This window comes from Acomys russatus, chromosome 3 (assembly GCF_903995435.1).
Source record: "Acomys russatus chromosome 3, mAcoRus1.1, whole genome shotgun sequence".
NCBI lineage: Eukaryota > Metazoa > Chordata > Mammalia > Rodentia > Muridae > Acomys > Acomys russatus.
In genome coordinates this window covers 85027267-85052391 of record NC_067139.1, presented here as the reverse complement: position 1 = coordinate 85052391, position 25125 = coordinate 85027267, and the positions used below count along the sequence as shown (strand labels likewise).

The window sequence follows — 25125 nt, the reverse complement described above, 5'->3', positions numbered from 1 at the left end:
ACAGAAGAGGATGGCCTCCCCCATATGGATATAGCATATCATCTCTCATCCAGATAGCCTGTTTCCCTTTCCTCTTTATGCTGCCAGTACTCCACCCCAAGGGGGAAGTGATCAAATCAGAAGCACCAGAGTTCATATCAGATGCAGTCACTGCTTCCCCACAACTGCGGAGAATGAGCTGTCAATTGGCTAGCTCTGAGCAGGAATTCTGAGTTTACTGCATGCATTGTTCTTGGTTGGTGCAATAGTTTATGCAGGCCCCCTGTGTGCAGATTATCCAGCCTTGATAGTTTTTTTGTGTGGCTCCTGTACTCTCTGTGTCCTTCCATCCTCCCATTCTTCCATACACTCACAGAGTATTCCCAGGAGTCCAGCAGTGAGTTCCAGCATCTATCCTGACCTGCTCTGGGTGGAATCTTTCAGAGGACATCTATGTTGGGCTGATACTTACTTACAAGTGAGTATATAAGATGCGTGTTTTTCTGGGTCAGCATTACCTCACTCAGGGTGATCATTTCTAGTTATGTCCACTAGCCTGCAAATTTCAAGATTTCCTTGCTTTTAATAGCTGAGTAATACTCTATTATGTAAGAGTACCTCAGTATTTTTTCCATTCTTCGGTTGAGGGACAACTAGGTTGTTTCCAGATACTGGCAATTATGAATAAAGCTGCTATGAAAGTCGTTGAGCAAATGTAGTATGGTAGAGCATCTTTTGAGTATATGCCCAGGAGTGGTATAGCTGAATCTTTAGGTAGTACTATTCCCAATTTTCTGAGAAAGTGGCAGACTGAGTTCCAAAGTGGTTGTACAAGATTGAGCCCCCACCAGCAATGGAGGAGTGTACCCCTTTCCCCACATCCTTGCCAGCATGTGCTGTCACTTGAGTTTTTGATCTAAGATATTTTTACTGGTGTATGATGGAATCTCAGAGTCGTTTTGATTTACAATTCCCTCATTGAGCATTTCTTTAATTGCTTTTCAGCCATTCTATATTCCTTTGTTGAGAAATTTCTGTTTAACTCTGTACTCCATTTTTAATTGTGTTATTTGGTTTGGTGGTATTTAATTTCTTGAGTTCTTTACATATTTTTGATATTAACCCTTAGTTGGATGTAGGTTTAGTGGAGGAGTTTTCCCAATCTACAAGGTGTCATTTTTGTTCTGTTGACAGTATCCTTTGCTTTACAGAGGCTTTTCAGTTTCATGAGGTCCCATTTACTAATTGCCCATTTTAGCACCTGAGCTGTTACTATTCTGTGCAGAAAGTTGTGTCTTGTGCCAATGAGTTCTAGGCTCTTTCCACTTTTTCTTCTAAGTGACTTAGTATATCTCGTTGTATATTGAGATCTTTTATCCACATGGACTTTAGGTTTATGCTGGGTGATCAATATGGATCTATTTGCATTTTGTACATGTTGGCATCCACTTTGACCAGCACCATTTGTTGAAGATGCTATCTTTTCCCCATTATATGGTTTTGTCTTCTTTGTCAAAAATCAAATTTCCATACTATGTTGGGTTTTTTTTTCTGGGTCTTCCATTTTTCCTTTTTTTAAAGAACTGACTCTTCCCTTCCAATTCCCATTAGTGGAGTGGCAGTTTTGCTTCCTTGGTATTTAATTTCTGAAATTCTTTGTCTATTTTGGATAATAGTCTGTGGTGACTAATTTTGCTTGTCTACTTGAAAGCATTTAGAAATAACTAAATAACTAAAACCTAAGTATCTGAGTGATTTACTTCATTTGGTTTTTTAAGTTTGAAGATGAACAATAAATTTGGGGCACACATTCTAGGATCAGCCTATAAAAGAGACATGGAAGAAAGAAGGGTTTACTTTTTCCACTTGCCATGACACTTTCTGGATCTATATTTTCTGTTGTTGTTCCTCCCTTGGTATGAGAACCTGTTTCTTCCGGATTCCATATCATATGAGACAAGCATCTCTCTAAGAATCCTCAGGAACTCCAGCAGCAGATTGGGACAGCTGAGACATCCAGTGCTGGGGACTGAACCACTGGACCCTTGGCTTCCTGTCAGGAGACAGCACTACTATTTCCCTTAATGTACAGAAGCTTTATTTTCATGAGGTCCCACCTACTGAACTTTGCTTTTAGTGATCTAATAAAAAAAATCTTGAAGGATTTCCCCAGTGTTTTCTTCTCAAGCTTATGTTTCCAGCTTTAAACTAAAGCTTTTCATCCATTTTGGAATGGTTTTTGTAGAACGTTAAGTAAAATAACCTAATTCTGTATCTCTCCAGGTGGATGTCCAGTTTTGCCAGCACATTTGTTTACATTTTATTCCCAAAGACTTTTTTGGGAGGTGTTCCTTGTCAACAACTAAGTGGTCATTGCTTCACATTTTGATGCCCCAAATCTCTGTTCTATTCATTGACCATTCTATCTATTTGTACAACGGTACCAAGCTGCCTTATTACTATGGTTGCTCAGTATCATTTAGGATGAGATATTGTCACATTTCCAGCAGTGTTTTGATTCCTTAGGACTTCTCTGGTATATGTGGACTTTTGTTGTTCCATATGAACTCTTTTTGTATTTCTCTATTCCTGTGAAATATGACATGGGAATTTGGATATTCACTCCATTTATTTTATATATTAATTTTGGTAGTATAAATTTGATTCACAAGGATGGTTCTGCCTATGCAGGAACAGGGCATATTTTTCTGTCATGTATCATCTCTTCTGACTTCCTCTTGTAATATCTTGGAACTTCAGAGAGAAGTAGACCCGATTATCTGCCTCACATTTTGAATATAGCCAATGTATAGCATAATGAAAACTGCACATATGAATAATTATGATGAGAGGAAATGCTGCAACACAGCCAAAATAGGAAAATGAGGAAGAAGCACAGGTGATGGGCATGCTCTATGAAAAGCTTATTAAACTAACTAGTTTTTTCTTTCTATTTCTTTTTCAAACTCTTTTTTCTTCAATTTCTTAAATGCACCCAAATCCCATGCATCCCATTTTCTTCCTATCTGACCTCAGTCCTTGAGAACCTCCCACACAGAAAATAGAAAATTAAGTAAGACAGAATTTGGAAAGAGATTTCAATATTTCCAGAAATATTGTCACTGTATTGTAATATTCAGAAGTCCATTTTTAGTCACCATAAATATGGTACCTGCCACGTTTTCAAATGGAATGCATAGAACTGCAATCTTTCAATAAAATTAAATATATATTTTGATCATGGCCTTTCATGAACTTTTTGGGCTTTTATAAGTTCTTCTCAGACATGGCTGCTCACACTTTACAGTCACACTGCATTCACACCACCACTATTTAGCAGCAGATACACTTGTGAGCAGCTAGTCTTGAGAATTCAGCACACAGGACTGCATAGATGGCTTAGAAAACTGAACAATGCATGCTGCTGTTACAGGGGATACAGGTTTATTTTTGAGCAGCCATCTTGAGTACCTCATCACCACTTGTAATGTTAGCCTTTTTTACCTGCAAGAGCACATATACTCATGGGCACATACCAAATACAGACACAGACACATAATGAAAAGTTAAAAGTCTTGTATCTATATGTCTTCTAGATAGGACAAGAAAACCAGTCCCAGGAGAACTCCACAACATGACTGCTGAAACAAGGCCTGAGCAATGACAACCAGATCTTCCAAAGTGGATGGGGAAATAGGAAGTGGCCCCACCAGTAGAAGAAGATCAACTGAAATTATAAACTGTTGAGAGCAGGAAAATCAACTTTTTCCAAGGACGAGCCACCATAACAGTCATCCAATCCCAAGTAGCCAGACCTAGAAAAATATGTGTTCAAGCATATTAAAATGACTCTGTTGGTTAGGTTTATATTTTATTCCCTTATATGTGTATGAGAGAATACTTAGTTAAGAATAAGAGGCCAACTGAGCATGGTGACACATGCCTTTTTCATGGGAGGCAGATTTAGGAGAGTCTCTGTGAGTTTGAGAGCAGCCTGGTCTATATAGTGGGTACGGGGCAGCCAAGGCTACACTGAGAAACTGTGTCATATGGGGGAAGGGAAAGAGGCCATAAAGCTGAAGGGGATGCAGAGACAAGGAAGGAACAAGAGGGATAATGGAGGACAACATAATATGTTACTTTTTTCCAATTTAAAATGTTATGCCCACTAACAAAAAGTTAGAAGTAAAACATCTCACAGCACCTTGTGAATTCAAAGACATCAAACTATGTCCATCAAATCATAGAGTGAAACATTTGTGTCTCAAATGCAATGTAGAACATCCACCCAGATACATGTCCTCATTTATTTTCTATAAAAACATACCAAAATAAATTTTGTTAATACAAGTGTATAATTTATTTATGAGAAATCAAAACTTGGAGCTTCCTCCATGGTTTTAAATATGCTCTTCAATTGTGTATCAATATACTTGAAATTATTATATTCTGTAAGGGCTTTATTGTATATCTTCCTGTGCAGATATCATGTCATTTATAAACAGTTCCTTTTATCAGGAAATTACCAACCTTCATTATACCTTGTGTAAATAGTGTGAAACCAAAGACACTTATCTCTTTAAAGAGGATCAGAAATGCAAAAAGGTCACATATCGGTACACTATATGACCATTCTGATCCAATTAATATCAGGATGGATTTTACTTCATATCAAACAAAGCAAGTCCTCATTGGTCCCAAAATATGAAAGTAGATTAAAATATCCAGAAAAATAACATACTGATGAGAAAACAGAATCTGGATAGCTCCATGGGTTACCTGGATACACACACACACACACACACACACACACACACACACACACACACACACACAGAGCTGTTCTCAGGGCAAGGCCATGCTGTCTCATCCACAGCTGACCTCACACAGCTCTCAGCATCTTGTGCTCTAATCTCAGATTCTCAACTCCCTCCAGTCAAGTTCATCCTTCTCAGGGGCTGCATCCCTATCTCTATCACTCTTAATCTAGATCATTAAACCATCATTCAAGATCTTAAGAAGGTCCTGTGCTGCGGACCATCTCAGTTGAGTATAGGTCCTTGGTGATGGGGGGGGCTGTCTCAAAGCGTCAGTGGGGAGAAGATAGCCAAGTGACAAGCAGAAACAAACCCAGAGTTGCTGTTTGAACCAGTGTATTTTGGAGACAAACAAGCAAGGTTTTTATACACATCTCCTGAAATGGGGGTGTTCTCTCGTGGTTATATTTTTTCCATACATTTCAAAAATACAGGATGCAGTGTAATTATGTTGTCATAAATCTTGAACAATCATTCATAAGTCATTAGATTGGTATCAGTGCATGAACCCTCTTTATCAAAGGTTAATTTTCTCTCTCATTATGCCAAACATCTGTGAGTCAAGACAGTTTTGTTTTCTTAGCTCATCTGCCACTATATGGAGTTTTACTCAAACATTTTATCTGTAAGTCATAATATGAACTATTCAATGGAGACTAATTCTTAGCCATGTTTTTATTAACAAGTGGAATGGAACTTAGTGGTAAACTTGAGTGAATGACCCGTGACTGCAGTTTCAAGTAAAGGGTCACCTAGCAACACAGTTACACCTGAAAAGTTCTTTGATAAGAAAAGTAAAAACAAAGGCAGAAAAAGAAAACAGAATGCTCCCAAAAGAATGAGCACTGTAATCAGTTACTCCTGGCAGAAACATCAGACCCAGTCCTGGAGGCTCTCCCTTGAGTGGGGGCTGTCACCTCAGGCTCTGTAGTAATGTTTGTTACACAGACTCCACTGGAGGGGTCATGACAGTACTGTTTGTCCATAGAAAATGGTAGGCAGAGCTGTAGACAATAGTATTGCATCCTCAGAGGGAAACCAATGAGATACATGGCAATACCTAATAAACATGTAGTTTCACATGTCATTTCTGATTCATTATAATACAGAGTTATGCATGACAGTAACATGTGATCATAGGACACACGGAAAACAGATACTTTGACTTTTCTCTGTGACTTCCTAGCAGTTTCAGGAGAGTCAAAGTGGGTCAAAATTCACTCATCAGACTATTCAAACAGATTATTCCCCAGTATGATCGGTTATCTTGAAGGCTAGTGAGATGATGTGCAGAAGGAATGCCTAGCAGGATGTGGTGTGGTATGAAATCTAACTAAGTATTATCAAAGCAGATGAGTGCATTTGTAGAGCTATAACTGTCATTAGGATTAACTGGCTGTTGGTATTACTTTAGAAGAAAGGAAGAAACAAAGAACAAGAGACAGAGAGACAGAGACAGATATATAGAGAGTGACAGAGAGAAAGACAGAGAGACAAAGAGAGGGCCCAGGAATAAGGAGAAATTGAAACAAATGACATCTCACCAGAATGCAAAATGGTGTAAGAGTTAGGAAACGACACACTTTGGTCTCAGTGCAGTCACTGAGGACTTCCTGCGGTCTAAGGCCTCCTCAACCATAGCCTCCACACCATCAACCTTCTTGGTCTTCATCCCAGCTTAGCTCATAGGATGTGAATGTGGTGACAGGGTCATTTTTACCCAAACCAGAAAAATTCCTTAAATCATGTGACACAGATCAGAAGCAGAGCTGCATAGGTTTAAAAGCCCATGAGGCCATTGAGCACACAGTTGCTTCATCCCCTACCCAGGCTGTGTCTACTCTGCAGTCCTTCAACCTGAGTTGCCTTCCTGGGAATATGGCACCACTGCTGATTCTCCTGGCCTTTCTCGTGCCTCTTGGAGCTCAGGCAGGTGAGTGAACAGTCCTGTTGGAGATGTGCCATGCTATGACACCTCTGCTGCCCTTCTGCCCAGCAGAAGTCAGGAATTTTCCTGGCAGTGCATATAGGAGCTTTCTGAACCTCAGCTTGCTACCAAACCCTGACCTGGCTAGATCCTCACCAAGGTCTGAGGAAGGGAGGTGTTCAGAGAAATTTTAGTAACCACGGGCTTCTCCCAGGTTTTCTTCATCATGTGCAGACTGGATCATCTTAACAAAGATGTTGCAGTGATGCAAAGGAAGAAAATGTACATCATTAACTTACATGATCCCAGGGAAAGAGCAGCTTTAATGACCTGCAGGCAATGGTTAAGGCTACCAGCTCAAGCATAGAACCACTATTTATTAATATAAGCCTTCAGACTGCTGACGATAGAGGTCGAGGGTGACAAGATGCCTGCACTGCACACTCCACTAGCTCTGCTGTCTAGTTATAGTTGGCCTCTCCACATCTTTTTGCAGGTCTCCTGCTCATTAAATCGTTGCCTGCACATTACTCCAAATCCCAGGCTCTGAATCCCACCTGCACTGCATCACCAGTGCCCTAGCTAACTATAAGTCATTCATTCATGCACAGAAATCAATTACTGAAGCACAAAGAGGAGAATTTTAGAAAATACACCCCCATAGTCTTACAGGAAAAGCTGAGAAAATGACACTCACTGACACAAAAAGCTCCAACGGAGCTGCCCAGGATCCACTCAGCCTCTGTCATGATGAAAAAAAAGCTTATTCCCCACATAATGTAAAGCAGGCATAGGGTACAAGTGCTACCCACTCCTTCTTAGAGCAGGATCTGAGGCTTAAGATTCATCAAAGCTTTTTTATGTGCAAGGAATCCTGTCTGCAACAGTCTTGGGGCAGCAGATTCCACACTCCATCACACCCCTACTAATCTTCCCTCCTGACCTCATCTTCTCCTCCCAGACACCCCATATCCTTGCTTTTTCTTTCAGAGGAGATCATCGGGGGCCATGAGGTCAAGCCCCACTCCCGTGCATACATGGCATTTGTTAGGTCTCTGAAAGATAATGGGAAAAGGAGTCGCTGCGGAGGCTTCCTGATACAAGGCAACTTTGTACTGACAGCTGCTCACTGCAGGGGAAGGTGAGGAGAAGCAGCTCATGTACAGTTTCTGAGACCTCCACACAGGTGCTTCTGTCCTTTACTGTGGATGCTCTCCTGGGAGTTCACTAGAAAGCAGGGCTATAAAAATGGAAGTCTGATAACAGGAATATTTGAGGTCACAGGGTGAAATGTCAGCGGCATCAGCACACTTGGTTTGAACAAATACACTGGCCACACTAAAACAGTGGTTGAGGTGACAGTACACATTAAAAGTCTATGCAAACTTTGAAATATGGCCTAGAAGCAAGAAGGAGCCTTCTGTAATCTCAAGGCACTGAAAATGGAGCAGTAGGTCTCACATTGAGGCACTCCTATGTACCCAGGCCCCCTCCCTGCCTACCCTGTGTCCTCCCTATGTCTTCAAAAGTTCCACCCTGCCTACTCTGCCTGGGATGCATCCTCTCTGACTGCACATCTCCCATGCCCTCCCTGCTCTATGCACAGATCAATGACAGTCAAACTGGGGGCCCACAACATCATGACACAGGAGCAGACCCAGCAGATAATTCGTGTGAAAAAAGCCATTCCTCACCCTGACTATAGTCCTGAAGACCTCATCAATGACATCATGCTGTTAAAGGTGAGCTCTGTGTCCAGTTCACCCACATTCCTCAACTCACCCCTCAACCCCACCCCACCCCTGCTGTCTGTGTTCTTCCTGGTGCAGTTCTCCCCCTCCCCTCCTGCTCTCACCCTGGTTCTTCTCTCCCTTTCATCCTGCCTTTTGTGTGGCCCAGCTCAGCAGGCTCCTGGCTAAGCTGGCCTCTCCTGCCTCTTTCCAACAGCTGGAGAGAAAGGCCAAGAGGAGTAAAGCTGTCAGGTTCCTCAAATTGCCCGGGGCCAATGCCCAAGTGAAGCCAGGGAATGTGTGCCATGTGGCTGGCTGGGGGATAACATCCTTCAATTCTACTAAAGCATCTGACCTCTTACAAGAGGCTGAACTGAGCATTCAGGTGGACCAGCAATGCCAGAAATTCTTCCGTCACTACTCAGAGACAACAGAGATATGTGCCGGAGACCCTAAGAAACTACAGTTTGCTTCCAAGGTGAGGTTCAAGCATTAAACAGACAAAACCAATGAGAGAAGAGCTGCATGATGCCTTCCTGTGAGAGTGCCCAGACCCTCTAGCCTCAGCTCAGAGAAGGCACAACCCAATAGCACACTTGTTAGTCCCTTTTGTGCAGGTAGCAAGAGTAGGGGGTGGGAAACATCTGTAATGCCAAAGTTGCATTAATTATTCCAGAGCATCCCTTGGGCATTCAGGAAAAGACTTGGACTGAGCTCCAAGGAAAAATCAGGCCTCCATGGAGCTTTGGCACTGAGGGAAGTTGGAAAGCCTGTCCTGACCCTGATCTGACAGTTAACTTGGCAAGGAGGAGGAAGGGAGAGCAGAGCTAGAGGGAATCATGCTCAGTTCTTCTTTTCCCTGCCCACAGGGTGACTCTGGAGGACCCCTCGTGTGTGATAACAGAGCTTATGGAGTTTGTGCTCGTAGTAAGAATGACTCTGCTCTAACCATCTTCACTAAAATCTCCCCCTTCTTGCCTTGGATAAACAGAAACATGAAGCTCCCCTAGCAGGTGTTAAATCACCTGTGATGACCAGCTTTTTTGGCCACAGACAAGAACCACATGGAGTGGGCAGCAAAGGCTGTAAACTGATAATAAATAAACCCCTGAGTGCATATAACTGAAGTTTGTTGTTGTTTGAGCTATTTTCTGGTTTGTTCACGTCACTGGTCCAGGCAGCCATCTCCTGTCAGTTCTCAGCTTTGCTTCCTCCTCCTTCCCCAGCCCCTCCCCTTACTGGAACTTCAGAGTGCACAGTTCACACACAGTTATCACCCTTCATTGTGGGAGTAGGGGGTTGTTTCTTTGTCTTTATTTTGATTTCAGGTCTCACTGCATAGAACTGATTGCCTGGAATTTACTAGGTAAACCTGCCTTGCCATAAGTTCACAGAGATCTACCCCTCTATGTTTTAAATGTTTTGAAATTAAAAGTGTGTGACACAACATCCCATAATAATCATATTTTAATTATTTCTCACAACACAGTCATCAGGAAGCTACAGCACTGCCTCAGTCATTCCCATTCATACTTAGTCCTCCAGAAATGAATGTTCCTAGACGTAGAACATTCTTAACATCTCTGAGCTCTTCGTAAAGCCAACAACACTTGCCAGAGAATCGAACGAGGCGTTTTGGTGAAGGGATATTTGTATCTGAGAATTCTGAGCCTATGGCTGTGCCAATCTGTCTGGGTCCTGTTCCAGAAACTCCCAGTCTCTAGCAGGGCAGCCTGCTCTCACCACCTCAACTGTTTGCAGTCTTGAAGGCTGACACTTCTCTCTGATGGCCCCAGATTCCACTCTGTCCTGTTTTTTTAGCCCAGCACAGAGCTCAGTCAACTTCTGTGCCTCTCCTGGACTTCTAGTGTATGACTTCTGACTTCCATCAGCCCCACTTCTTCCAGGCCTGATTTAAGCCACCCTTTCACTCCTCTACCTATAAGTTCTGAACACTGTGGACTCTCCTTTTCCTCATAATTCAGCTAGACTTGGGCTGCCAGTCACCTGATGCTCACACTTTCCACCTAGGTTGGCTGAGCCCTGTGCCAACCCAAGCCTTCTATGGAGAAGGAGGTTCATCCACACCCTCCAGTCTTTCAATACTCCTGGCTCAGCCTGAAACCTCTGGCTCCCCCTCCTGGCCACATTGGGGTGTGGCAGTTTGTGAACCTGAGAGAGCCAAGGGATGCTGGCTCTTTTGACATCTCAATCAAACTTGTAGGTCTCTGTCTTTGTATCAGGTACTCAGTAGACTCTTTCTTCCCCTTCATAGTCTCCTTTCACTAGACAGGTCAACGTGGCACAAATAAATTTATATTTGGAATTCACAAAAGACATGTTGTAAAAAAAATGATTAAATTCTGTAGATTGTAACAGCACCATGTGCATGCCCTTCTTTGGTTCAGAATACAGTATGTGGAATTAGGAAACAGCTGGAAAACCTCCAACCATGTGGATTATTCATTGAATGGGGTGATCAGGAGAAAGGCAAGCAGAGAGGCTTTAGCAAAGGCAGCAGCAGCAGCAGCAGTAGCAGGTACAAACAAAAAAAGACAAGATGGCAAGAGAAGCAAGAGAGAACAGGTGTTTTTACAGGAGTAGGCTTTTAAAGGGGGAAAAGGGGAGTCTGTGCTAGGGTCAGTTGGTAAATCCTTATTGGACACCATAGTCAAATAATGAATTTTGATTGAGGGTCCTTGATGTTTAGTCTCAGGAATGAATCAGGGCACAAATAGGAGAATGGACCTTGGAGGCTATTTTTAAGAATGTAATCTAACAGTTTTTAGCAATGAGGGAAAGGTAAAAAAATCAAAACCTATTGGTGCCATGTAACCATGCTGGGGCCTGTGTTTTCTATGCTTAGTCTTGTTACACCCATTCATAAAGTTGATGAAAATCTTTCCCTATTCTGTGGTCTGCCATTTTGTCCTATTGGAGGTGTCCTTTACTTATTGCCTCACAGAAGCTTTTCAGTCTCATGAGGTCCCATTTGTTACTTGCTGATCATGGTACATGAGCTGTTGGTGTTCTGTTCAGCACATTGTTGTTTTCTACCGTGTATCATCTTCTGTGATTTCCATTTGTAATACCTTCAAATGTCATAAAGAAATAAATCACATGTTCTCTCTCACAAATGAAATATAGCCAATAATATATCATGTAGTAAAACAGGAGTACATGTGAGTACAGTACAGTGTAAAGAAAGAGATCAAGTAAGGCTGAACATGAAGGAATGAGGAAGAAGTGAACACAGGTGATTGATATGAGTTCTGAAAGAATATTTTTTCCTTTTTTTGTTTTTTTGTTTTTTGAGACAGTGTTTCTCTGCATAGCCTTGGCTGTCCTGGACTCACTTTGTAGACCAGGCTGGCCTCGAATTCACAGGGATCCGCCTGCCTCTGCCTCCCGAGTGCTGGGATTAAAGACGTGCGCCACCACCGCCCGGCCCTGAAAGAATATATTAAACTATTATTTTTCAAGTTGAGTTCTTCAAGAATATATTAAACTATTATTTTTAAAGTTCTAATTCTGTAGTGGAATTTATTGGTTTGTTGGTTAATAAATACATAAAATATACTCTGTACTGAAAGTGTGAAATTTAATGTGATGCTTCATAGCTTCCATTCTGACTGCTAATTTTGGCTGAGTAGACATTCATTAAGTACTATGGACTCAGGTCTGGTAAGTTTTGGTGTGTGTTTTTAATTTTTTGCAAGGTTTTCTTAATAATGAGCTTTATGGGTTGGGTAGGGGAAAGGATCTTGGAAGAGATTATGAGAGAATGCTATGATCAAAATATACTGTATGAAAAAAATTAATTTTCTATTTAAAAGTGTTTTTAAAAGAAGCAAATGATGGAAGCCATTTATTATTCATAGATTAGTTCAAGTGTCTTGTAGGCTGCATATGTCCCAGAATTGCTATAAATACAGGCAACTGAAAATCATAAGCTCAGGGAAAACATTATGAGATTTGTGGGTATAAGTACCTTTAGTCACTTTATTGTGTGGCTCAATTTTCAACATAGTAGACAACAACATGTTCTACTGCCATGCTCAGTGAACATAAGTTTTCTCTTGCTACTGGTGCACATGCCTTCAGTTTGGTGGTAGTGTGAGGCTTCCAGGTTTTTTCCTTCTTACTGCTGACACTCTCTGGCACCATAAAGCTTGCATGTGCTCCTTGTGTCTTTGAAAATAAAATGCAGTAGTTATCAGTATCAATATAGCAACAATTTAACCTACACTTTCAATAATGGGCATTTAATTGGATTTGGACACAAGTAAGCATTCTTTTCTGATCATTAAAAGCACACACCCCTCAGACATGCCTCACACACACTTCACACACACACACACACACACACACACACACACACACACACATCATGCTTTCCCATCAGCTGTCACTTTACATGGCATCAGCAGCTGAGGTACTGAAGTACTCAAGACATGCTTCCTATTTTCTTGTCAGTTTCCATAATAAAAGCAAATATAGTTCCTTATCTATTATTCTTTTTTAAATCACAGCATGGCTTCTTTGCCATCATAGATAAAAGCAGAACTCAAAACAGAGAGAAGAAGCTTGCATCAGAGGCATACATTTTTTTTAGAGGCATACATTTTAATACCAGCTAACTGAGTGGTCCACAGAGCATGTCCTAGGACAGCCAGGGGTCTACAGGGCTGGCAAAGACTGAAGCAGAAACAAGACAACATGTACAAATTGAACTTAGACCCACATATATAGGAGATGTGAAGTTTGGTCATCATGTGGATCTTGCAGAGACTTGAAGTGCTAGGGTGGATTGAGACACCCTGGGGCCTTTTTTCTCTTCCCTTCTCTGAGAAGAAGGAAAAGGGGATAAGGGAGAGAATTTGAGGAGGGACAGGAAAGAGAGGAGAAAGGGGTATCTGGTTGTAAAGTGATTAAATAAAGAAATGAAAAATATTCTCAGAGGCCGGCTGTGGGTCTCTGCATTTGTTCCATCAGTTGCCACTCAGATGATTGTTATGCTAGCCTGTGACTTAAAAAGAGCAGAATATTATTAGTGATGTCAGTTGTGTGTCCTCTCTCATGTCATGGGACTCAAGATGAGCAGTCATTAATAAACTGGGTCAAAGGTTGTGTGGGGAAGTTGGTATCTGCTCCTTGCACTGGTAGTCCCCTTGGCTACAGGAGCTGGCCACTTCAGGCTTCATTCCCCTCTTCAATGAGTCTGAGATAGAATCACTCCCATAGACTCTTCTGAGCCTCCCCCATTCCACAGATGTCCCCACTCATTGATTTCAATTCTCTCTCTTAGCCCTCCCTGGCTTTTCCTACACCTTATACCCACTTTGTTTCCTTCCCCACCCCCTAGCTCACACAGTTCCCTTCCTCAATCTATGTCAGATGCCTATTTTATTTCCCCTTCTGAATGAGAGTCAAGTATCCTCCCTTGGGCTCTCCTTAGCTACCAGATGTCCTGGGATCAATTTGGAATATTCACATGGCAACTCACTACCATCTATAATGTAAACCTATGGGATCTACTGTCTTCTGCTGCTGTGCAGAGATGCAGGCAAACAAACCACCTATGTACATACAATGAATAAATCCTAATATCATACATCCCAAGTCCATTCATCAACCTGAAAGTTTTCTTTAGAGCTGAGTAATATTCTCACCTGATTTTCATTATGTGTTAATATGTTGAGGGACAACTAGGTTGATTATAATTATTTGTTATAGTGAATAAAGCACCACTATATATGGTGGTGGAAATACTTCTGTGGTAGGTTCCCAGGGATAAAATAGCTAGGTCCTAAGGCAGTTCAATTTTTAATATTTTGACAAGTCTCCACATGATTTCCACAATGACTATATTGACCTGTACTCCCAAAACCAGTGAATAAGTCCTCTTCTCTCTCTACATCCTCTCCAACATTTGTTCTCATGCTTGATGATATTCATTCTCAGTGGTGGGAAGTGGTATCTCAAAGTAGTGCTAATTTGCATTTAACTAATGGTTAGAGATATTGGATACTTTTAAGAAAAACACATTGACCATTTCTTTCTTTCTTTCTCTGTATCTTCCTTTCTTTTGAAAATGTTTGTTCCTTTCACATGCCCATTTGTGGATTGGCAGTTTTATTTCCTGGGTAATTAGTTTCTGAAATTCTTTGTAAATTTTGGACAATTGTTTGTGATGGCTAATCCTAATTATCAACTTGACCCAAGTGGCTGGTCACACCTGAAAAGAATTTTATTTAATTAGGTTATTTGTGTCTGTTGCTTGATCTGAAACTTGTGTCACACCCTCTAGTGGAAGTCCACATGAAAAGACATGGAAAAAGGAGGGTTTTGCTTTTGGCCTGCTTACACTCATGTTTCTGGGCACATCTATACTTTCGCTGAGTCATTTCTTCCTTGGTATGAGAATCCATTTCTTCAGGATTCCATTGCAGATGAGACAAGCAGCTCTGTAGGAATCTGTAGGAACACCAGCAGCAGATTTTGACAGCTGAGACATCTGGTCCTGTGCACTAAAACACTGGACCATTGACTTCCTGTCAGGAGACAGCCATTATTGTTTTCTTTGATGTCCAGAATCTTTATCTTCATGAGGTCCCACCTATTCATATTTGGGTCAACTCCTCTGACTTTGGGGCTTTGTTTAAAAATAGTCTTGCTTTTCCCACTATCTTGAAGGATTTCCCCAGTGTTTTCTTCTAAAAGTGTTTTTTTTCCTACTTTCAAATTAGGCCTTTGATCCATTTCGAAAATATTTTTTGTACAAGGTAAAGGATAAGAATCTGATTTTGTTTCTCTGTAGGTAGATATCCAATATTGCTAGCACGATTTGTTGCATCTGTATTTTCAGAGTTTTTTTCCTCCATGTCAACAATTAAGTGGGCATGACTTTGCTTCTTTGTGTCCAGGACATCTGTTATATTCCATACGACTTTCTGTCTACTTTTACAACAGTATCAAGCTGCCTTATCACTATGGCTTTGTAGTACAATTTAAGATGAAGTACTGTCACGTTTTCATCAGTTTTATGTTTCCATATGCTTTTTTTTTCTTTTTTCCAGGCCTGTGAAATATGACATAGGAGTTTTGATATGTACTGCATTCATTCTGTATATTAATTTTGGTAGTATATTTTCACAATAATGGTTCAGCATGTGCAGGAACAAGAAATAGTTTCACATCATGTATCAAATCTGTGATTTTCTTTGGTAATATCTTGAAACTTCAGAAAGGAATAAACATGTTCTGTCTCACCTGTTGAATATAGGCAACATTATAGCACATATGTAAACAACTGCATGTTTGAGTACAGTGTAATGTGAAAAAAGATAAAGTAGATCCATGATGGTGGCGCCAAACTCAGGTGTCTGGTTAGTAGGTTGGCAGTGACTGCACAGAAACCTAAGGACAGAACGATAAACTACAAAACACCAGTGCTGGTGATTCTCAGGTGAGAGGGGTACACACTGTGAGATGCATGGGTGGAACTGATGTTGAGCCATCCGGCTAACCCACAGAAAAGTCCCTGGGTCCCTGCTGGAATGTGTACAGTCTGCAAAGATTAGCCACTTGCCTGTATGTTACAGATACCTACACTCTGGGTATCAGACTGAAATGGAGACTACAAAACACCAGTGTCTGGGTTTTCTAGCCCAGAGGAGACTCAACAGTATGGAACCCAAGTGGATCTGACCTCAGACCACAAGAAAGTTCTTGGATCCATACAGCATGGGTGTGGGCTTGAAGGTGTAGTGGAATACCTGGAAGAACCCACAGCACATGTCTTCTGTGTCTCTGTGGACTAAAAAATACCTATGTCCCTGCTGAGAAGAGACATCACAGTATGAAACAGAGGTAGATCTGACCATAGGTCACCTGGGTGGACCACAAAATAGTCCCAAGTCTGATCTCAGGTCACTTGCCTCACACATCTGAAGAGTCCACTGGCCCCTGATAGTGTGGGGTCTCAACCTAAAGCCAATCACCTAAGAGCTGCTCTCAATGGCCAGTGAAGGACACTGGAAACTACCAAGCAATGCCAGAGATAGAAAGATGGCTAAATGAAAGTGGAAAATAGAACAGTAAAAGCTAAAATGATATGGCATCTTCAGAACCCAGTTATTCCAAAGCAATCAGCCATGGAAAGGCTAACATAACTGAAACAGAAGAAAATTACCTCAAAACTTTCCTTATGAAGATGATAATGGGGGTAATGAATAAAATCCATAAACAAATACAGCCAAACAGATTGAGGCCCATAGAAAGGCCATCACAGAGGCCTATAGAGAGGAACTGAAGAAATCATTGGAAGAAATTCATGAAAATACAAACAATCAGGTGAAAGAAATAAATAAAATGGCTCAAGATCTGAAGATGAAAATCGAAACAATAATAAAAGCAAAATCTGAGAAAAGCCAATAAAGAGAGAACTTAGAGAAGAAAACAGGAAGGGCAGAGGAAAGGATTGCCATAGAATATAAGAGATGGAGGAAAGAATCTCAGGTATATAAGATTCAATGGGAGAATTTAAGGAACAATGAAAGAAAATGCTAAATCTAAAAAATTCCTCACACAACACAACAAACATATCAAGGACACAATGAAAAGACAAAACCTAAGGTCAATAGGAATTGAGGTCAGAGAATATGTCTGGCTCCAGGGCCCAGAAAATATTTTCAATAAAATCATAAAAGAAAAATTCCCCAATTTGAATGAAGAGATGCCTATTAATATACTAGAGGCCTACAGAACACCAAACAGAGTAGACCAGAAAAGAAAATCAACCTGCCACATAATAATCTAAAATTATATGTACAGATAAAGAAAAAACATTAAATGCATTAAGAGAAAAAGGCCAACTAACATTCAAAGGCAAACCAATCAAAATCACACCCAATTTTTTAGCAGATACCATAAAATCCTGAAGGGCCTGGGCAGATGTCCTGCAAGTCCTACAAGATCACAGATGCCAGTTCAGACTACTATACCCCGCCAAACATTCAATAACCATAAGTTAACAAAACAAGATATTTCACAATAAAAAATTTAAACAGTACATATCAAAAAATCCAGACCAACAGAAGATACTAGAAGGAAAACTCCAACCCAAGAAGGCTAACTACACCCAGAAAAGACAAGAAATAGATAACTTTACTTTAGCAAAACAAAAATTAGACAAGCACACAAACATACTACCATAACCCACATCAAAATAAAACGATCTAACAGTCATTGGTCATTAATTTCTCTCAACATCACTAGTCTCAACTCTCCAACAAAGAGACATAGACTATCAGAATGAAGGTGTAAACAGGTCCCTACATTGTGCTGCATACAAGAAACACATCACAGACACAAAGATAGACATTACCTGAGAAAAAGGGGCTGAAAGAAGGCCTTACAAACAGATGGGCACAAGAAGTAAGCTAGAGTAGCCATTCTATTATCTAATAAAATAGGCTTTCAACCAAAATTAATCAAAAAAAGATGAGGAAGGACAATTTATACTCATCAAAGGAAAACTCAACCAAGATGACGTCATAATTCTGAGAATCTATGCCCCACATATGAGGACTCCCACATTTGTAAAAGAAACATGAATAAAATTTTAACCTCACACTGATCCCCACACATTAATAGTGAGAGACTTCAACACCCCATCTTCACCAAAGAATAGGTCATACAGACAAAAACCAAAGAAAGAATTAATGACAATAACCAATGCCATGAATCAAATGGACCTAACAGATATCTAAAGAACTTTTCACCCAAACACAAAAGAGTATACCTTATTCTTAGTACGTAAAAAACCTTCCCCCAAATTGAACATATAGTAGGTCACAAAGCAAGCCATAACAAATACAAGAAGATTGAAGTAATATCGTCTATCCTATCAGACCACCATGGACTATAGCAGGACCTTAACAACAGAAATGACAAAAAGCCTACCCACACATGGAAAACAGCCAGCTCTCTATTCTAGGATAACTGAGTCAGAGAAGAAATAAAGAAAGAACTTAGGGACTTCCTCAAATTCAATGAAAAGGAATGTACAATATACCCAAATATGGGACACAATGAAAGCAGTTCTAAGAGAAAAGACATTAAGTGCCTTCATAAAGAAATTGGGGAGGGATCCAAGATGGCGGCGAGCAGTGTGGACCGCGTTTGGAGGCTCCAGTGAACAATTCAGGGAATTGCACAGATTTCTGAGCCAGGAACACCGAGGTCCGAACATCACGGCAGCGGGAGTGCTCCACGGTTCGGAGGGACCAGGGTGTGGAGGACCTGCGTGCCCCTGCACACCGGAGGAGCATGGATTTTCTCTGATCGGAGTGGCAGCGGCAGAGGCAGCAGCACCAGCAGCAACAGCAGCGGTGGCTGAGGTTTGCAGCTCATAGCCTTCCGGTGGAGGCGATTGGTGTGGTGGCTGGTGGGAGTTGCTGCGGAAGAGGAAATTAGGGGCAGTATTTGGGTCGCGTGGAGCCTTCGGACCCAGACTGGACTCAGCGGACAGTTCGGCCCCAGAGACCCGGGTGCTGGCCCAGCCCAGCAAGCAATTCTGCCCGAGGCACTAACTCAGCATGGCCACAGCTCCCCTGCTGTGGCACAGGCTTGGTTGAGCACGCAGCTCCACACTAGGCAGCACCTCAGCTCAGCGGCAGCTCCCCTGCGGTGACACAGTCTGGGCAGAGCACTTGGTTCCACCACAGGCGCTAACTCAGACCAGCTGCAGTTCTCCTGCTGTGGGACAGGCTTGGCCGAGCACTCAGTTCCACCCTAGGCGCCACCTCAGCTCAGCGGCAGCTCCCCTGCAGGGACACACTCTGGGCGGAGCACTTGGTTCCACCATTGGCGCTGGCTCAGAGCAGCCGCAGTTCTCCTGCTGTGGCACAGGCTTGGTGGCGTGCTCAGTTCCAACCTAGGCACCACCTCAGCTCAGCGGCAGCTCTCGTGCAGTGACACAGTCTGGGGGGAGCACTTGGTTCCACCACTGGCAAGAACTCAGAGCAGCCACAGTTCTCCTGCTGAGGCGCAGGCTGGACAGAGCTCTCGGTTCCACCAGCTCTAAGACTCTGGTTGGACACAGTGTGCAGTTTGGATCCAGAATTCCTGGCTGAAATTGGTGGTCAGTTCGGGACCTGAGTCAATAACTGACCACAGCACGCACTTTGGGCCAAGGGGCCCTAGCGGAGCTTGGTGCATAGTCCCAGCCTAAAAATTCTGGCTGGACCCTGTGTGCATTTTAGGCCCGGGGTCCCTAGCTGGGCTTGGCAGGCGGTTCAGGCCCTGGGAGTCTGGCTGAGTTCGGCCCGTGGTTTGGGCCCAGTGTTCTTAGCTGGACTTGGCAGGGAACACAGAAGGCTGTGGATACCTTGGCCTGACCCAACGCTCATTCAGAGACCCAAAACAATTGCAGGATCCACAGCACAGGGGGGATGAGGATCACTGGCTGTGAGAGACCAGAAAAACAGGGCTAACCTCCTGACATCCACACCAGTGAAGCTTTGAGCTCACAGCCTAGGGAAATCATGAGAAAACAAGTGAATCTACCATCAGACACCCTCCATCCAACACTGGAAGCTACCTAATAAAAACAAAGACGGCAAGATGTCTAAAGGACAATGAAAAAGCATATGCAAAAAAACCCAAAACAACGTGGCGTCTCCAGTTTCCAGCTATCCCAAAGAAAACAACCCAGAGAACTCAAATACAATGGAAATACAAAAAAATGGCCTCAAATCCTTAGTAATGAGGATGATAATGGAGGAAACAAATAAAATTCGTAATCAAATGCAGGAAGACGCAGACAAACAGGTGAGAGACATAAAAGAAGCACATAGAGTGGAACTGGAAAAATTGCAGGAAAATGCAAACAACCAGATGAAAGAAATGAATAAAATGGTTCAAGTTCTGAAGACCTATAAAGAGGCAATGGAAGAAACTCAGGAATATACAAAAAATCAGATGAAAGAAATCAAAAAATCAGTTCAAGATCTGAAAATGAAAATGGATTCAATGATAAACACACAGACAGAAGAAAAACAAGAACGTGAGACCTCAGAGAAGAAGGCGAGCAACATAGAGGTGAGCTTTTCTAACAGAATCCAAGAGATGGAAGGACAAATCTCAGGGCTAGAAAATACAATCACAGATATTGAATCAACCATTAAAGAAAATGCCAAATCTGGAAAACTCCTGACACAAAACATACAAGAAATTAAGGACACCATGAAAAGAAGAAATCTGAGGATAATAGGCATTGAAGAAAGAGAAGACATCAGACTCCAGGGCCCAGAAACTATTCTCAACAAAATCATAGAAGAAAATTTCCCCAATCTAAAGAAAGAAATGCCTATAAACATACAAGAGGCCTACAGAACACCATATAGAATTGACCAGAAAAGAAAAACTGCCTGCCACATAATAATCAAAACACAAAACATACAGAACAAAGAAAAATATTAAAAGCTGCAAGAGAAAAGGGACAAAAAGCATTTAATGGCAAACCTATCAGACTTACACCCAACTTCTCAGCAGAGACCATAAAAGCCAGAAGGGCCTGGACAGAGATCCTGCAAACCCTAAGAGACCACCGATGCCAGGCCAGACTACTTTACCCAGCAAAACTATCAATAACCATTGATGGAGAAAAGAAAATATTCCATGACAAAAACAAATTCAAACAGTACCTACCCACAAATCCAGATTTACAGATGGTACTAGAAGGAAAACTCCATCCCAAAGGGTCAAGCTACAAACAAAACTACCTAGGAAATAGATAATTATACCATGGGAAAAACACAACTACACAAACGCTCGACTGGAAACAACATCAAAATTAAGACTCTTCACAGTCACTGGTCATTAATATCTCTCAATACCAATGGTCTCAATTCTCCAATAAAAAGACACAGACTAACTGAATGGGTGCATAACCAAGATCCAACATTCTTCTGCATTCAAGAAACACATCTCACCCATAATGATAGGCATTACCTCAGGGTAAAAGGTTGGAAAAAATATTCCAAGCAAACGGTCACAAGAAGCAAGCAGGCATAGCCATTTTAGTATCGAACAAAATAGACTTTCAACCAAAATTAATCAAAAGGGATGAGGAAGGACACTTCATACTCATCAAAGGTAAAGTCAACCAAGACGACATCACAATTCTGAACATCTATGCTCCCAATACAAGGGCACCCACATTTGTAAAAGATCTCCTAAAAAAGCTTAAACCACACATCGATCCCCACTCAATAATAGTGGGAGACTTCAACATCCCACTCTCACTGAAGGATAAGTCATTGAAACAGAAACTAAGCCGAGAAATAACATCATTAACCAATGCCATGGGTCAAATGGATCTAACAGATATCTATAGAACCTTTCACCCAAACAAGAAAGAATATACCTTCTTCTCTGCACCCCATGGAACCTTCTCCAAAATTGATCACATCATAGGTCAAAAGCAAGCCTCAATAGATACAAGAGGATTGAAATAATACCTTGTATCCTATCAGATCACCATGCTCTTAGGCTGCAATTCAACAACAACAGAAATAAAAAAAACTTACACATACATGGAAACTAAACAACTCTCTGCTAAATGACACCTGGGTCAGGGAAGAAATAAAGAAAGAAATCAAGGAGTTTCTGAAATTCAATGAAAATGAAGAATCAACATACCCAAATTTGTGGGATACATTGAAAGCAGTGCTAAGAGGAAAATTCCTAACACTAAGTGCCTTTAAAAAGAAATTGGAAACATTGCACATAAGCATCTTAACAACACAACTGGAAGCCCTAGAAAAAAAAGAAGCAGAAACACCCAAGAGGAGTAGACTCTGGAAATAATCAAACTCAGGGCTGAAATTAACAAATTAGAAACTAAGAAAACAGTCCAAAGAATCAACAAAACCAAAAGCTGGTTCTTTGAGAAAATCAACAAGATAGGTAGACCATTAGCCAAACTAACTAAAAGGCAGAGAGACAGTATTGAAATCAACAAAATCAGAAATTAAAAGGGAGACATAACCACAGACACTGAAGAAATTCAAAGAATCATAAGATCCTACTTTGAAGGCATATACGCCACAAAATTTGAAAATCTAAGGGAAATGGACGATTTTTTTGATCAATTTCACTTGCCAAAGTTGAATGAAGAACAGATAAACAAGCTAAATACTCCCATTTCCCCTACAGAAATAGAAGCAATCATCAATAGTTTCCCAACCAAAAAAAGCCCAGGGCCAGATGGTTTCAGTGCAGAATTCTACCAGACCTTCAAGGGGGAGCTAATACCAATACTCTTCAAGCTACTCCAAAAGATAGAAATAGATGGAACATTACCAAATTCGTTCTATGAGGCCATAGTCTCATTGATACCTAAACCTCACAAAGACTCAACAAAGAAAGAGAATTTCAGACCAATTTCTCTTATGAACATAGAGGCAAAAATACTAAATAAAATACTTGCAAAATGAATACAAGAACACATCAAAGATATCATTCATCATGACCAAGTAGGCTTCATTCCAGGCATGCAGGGATGGTTTAATATACGGAAATCCATCAATGTATTCCACCATATAAACAAACTGAAAATAAAAAAACCACATGATCATCTCCTTGGATGCACAGAAAGCATTTGATAAAATCCAACACCCATTCATGTTTAAAGTTTTAGAGAGATCGGGGATACAAGGCACTTTCCTCAACATAATAAAGGCTATATACAGCAAGCCAATAGCCAAAATCAAAGTTAATGGTGAGATACTCAAGGAAATTCCTCTAAAAGCGGGAACAAGGCAAGGCTGCCCACTCTCTCCATATCTCTTCAATATAGTACTCGAAGTTCTAGCCAGAGCAATAAGACAACAAAAGGAGATCAAGGACATCCAAATGGGAAAGGAGGAAGTCAAATTATCCCTATTTGCAGATGATAGGATAGTGTACATAAGTGACCCTCAAAATTCCACCAGAGAACTCCTAAAGCTGATAAACACCTTCAGAAAATTGGCTGGATACAAAATTAACTCAAAAAAGTCTGTAGCCTTCCTATACATAAAAATTATTTTAAACCCATGGACTAGATAGATTATTTTGATTCAACTAATATCAGGACTTTATTTTTTTAAGTTTTTAAAATTAATTTATTCATATTACATCTAGATTGTTAGCCCTTCCCCTGTTTCCTCCCATTCTTCCCTCCCTCCCATTTCTCCCCTTCTCCCCTCCCCTATGTCTGTGACTGAGGGAGACCTCCTCCCCCTATATATGCTCTCAGAATATCAAGTCTCTTCTTGGTAACTAGCTATCCTTCCTTTGAGTGCCACCAGGTCTCCCCATCTGAGGGACATGGTCAGAAAAGGGGCACCAGAGTTCATGTGAGAGTCAGATCTCACTCTCCACTCAACGGTGGAGAGTATCATGTTCGTCGGCTGGGTCTTGGTAGGGGTTCGAAGCTTACTGCCTATATTCTCCTTGCCTGGTGCCTTAGTTTGAGGAGGACCCCAGGATCCAGATCTGCCTGTCATAAAGTTCTTCTTGTAGGTTTCCAGGACCCTGTGGGTCCTACTATTTCCTCTTTCTTCCATGCTACTCTTGCCTAAAGTCTCAATCGGATGTCCTCTCCTCTGACCTACTTTCTTGGTAAGTAAAGTTTTTCATGGTACTTATCCCTTGGACTAGTGTTTTGACATAAATGAGTATATACCGTTTGTCTCTTTTTGCTTCTGGGTGAACTCACTCATGATAATTTCTAGATCAATCCATTTGTCCACAAACTTCGGAAATTCCTCGTTTTTAATAGCTGAATAGTATTCCATCGTGTAAATATACCACAGTTTCTTAGTCCATTCTTCTACTGAGGGACACTTAGGCTGTTTCCATGTTCTGGCTATTATGTATAGAGCAGCTATGAACATGGTTGAGCATATGTCCCTGTTGTGTGGTAGGGCATTTTCTGGGTATATTCCAAGGAGTGGGATAGCTGGGTCTTGAGGAAGCCCTATTCCCATTTTTCTGAGAAAGCGCCAGATAGCTTTCCAAAGTTGTTGTACTAGTTTGCATTCCCACCAGCAATGAAGGAGTGTTCCTCTCTCTCCACATCCTCGCCAACATGTGGTGTCATTTGAGTTTTTGATCTTAGCCATTCTGATGGGTGTAAGGTGGAATCTCAGTGTCGTTTTGATTTGCATTTCTCTGATGACTAACAAGGACGAGCATTTCTTTAAGTGTTTCTCGGCCATTTGAATATCAGGACTTTAGATCACAACTATGATTTTAAAAGGAGCTTTCATTGGTCCAAAAATATGAAAAGAGGACGTTCAAAACTATCTGAAATACATGAAGCACTGATGTGAAAACAGGATCCAAATAGTTATGTACATCACCTAGATTTGTGCATGTGTGCACACACTCACACAAACACAGAGAGAGAGGGGGAGAGGCAGGGGGATGGAGAGAGAGAGAGAGAGAGAGAGAGAGAGAGAGAGAGAGAGAGAGAGAGAGAGAGCCAACAGCAAGGCCAGCCTGTCTCACCCAGAGCTAATCACACAGCTCTCAACATCCCAGCTCAGATTCTCAGTTCCCTCCATTCCAGTTCAACCGTCTCAGTTTCTCCATCCCTGTCTCTCTAACTCGTGATCTA

The 25125-nt window shown here is 41.4% G+C and overlaps 1 protein-coding gene across 1 annotated transcript; it reads left to right on the top strand.

The window, feature by feature from the left end:
* The first annotated feature begins 6674 nt into the window (after window positions 1–6674).
* On the top strand, window positions 6675–9463 carry LOC127187186 (granzyme E-like). The gene is made up of 5 exons (XM_051143374.1): window positions 6675–6729; window positions 7714–7864; window positions 8330–8465; window positions 8671–8931; window positions 9323–9463. Exons 1-5 carry the CDS (start codon window positions 6675–6677, stop codon window positions 9461–9463), a joined length of 744 nt encoding a protein of 247 aa, XP_050999331.1.
* The last annotated feature ends 15662 nt before the right edge of the window (window positions 9464–25125 follow it).

Excerpts from the sequence above, each read along its gene's own strand:
- LOC127187186 (XM_051143374.1), top strand. The coding sequence starts at position 6,675 with ATGGCACCACTGCTGATTCTCCTGGCCTTTCTCGTGCCTCTTGGAGCT. Across the intron at positions 6,730-7,713 it reads GCCTCTTGGAGCTCAGGCAG|AGGAGATCATCGGGGGCCAT; the intron begins GTGAGTGAACAG and ends TTTTTCTTTCAG. Across the intron at positions 8,466-8,670 it reads ATGACATCATGCTGTTAAAG|CTGGAGAGAAAGGCCAAGAG; the intron begins GTGAGCTCTGTG and ends TCTTTCCAACAG.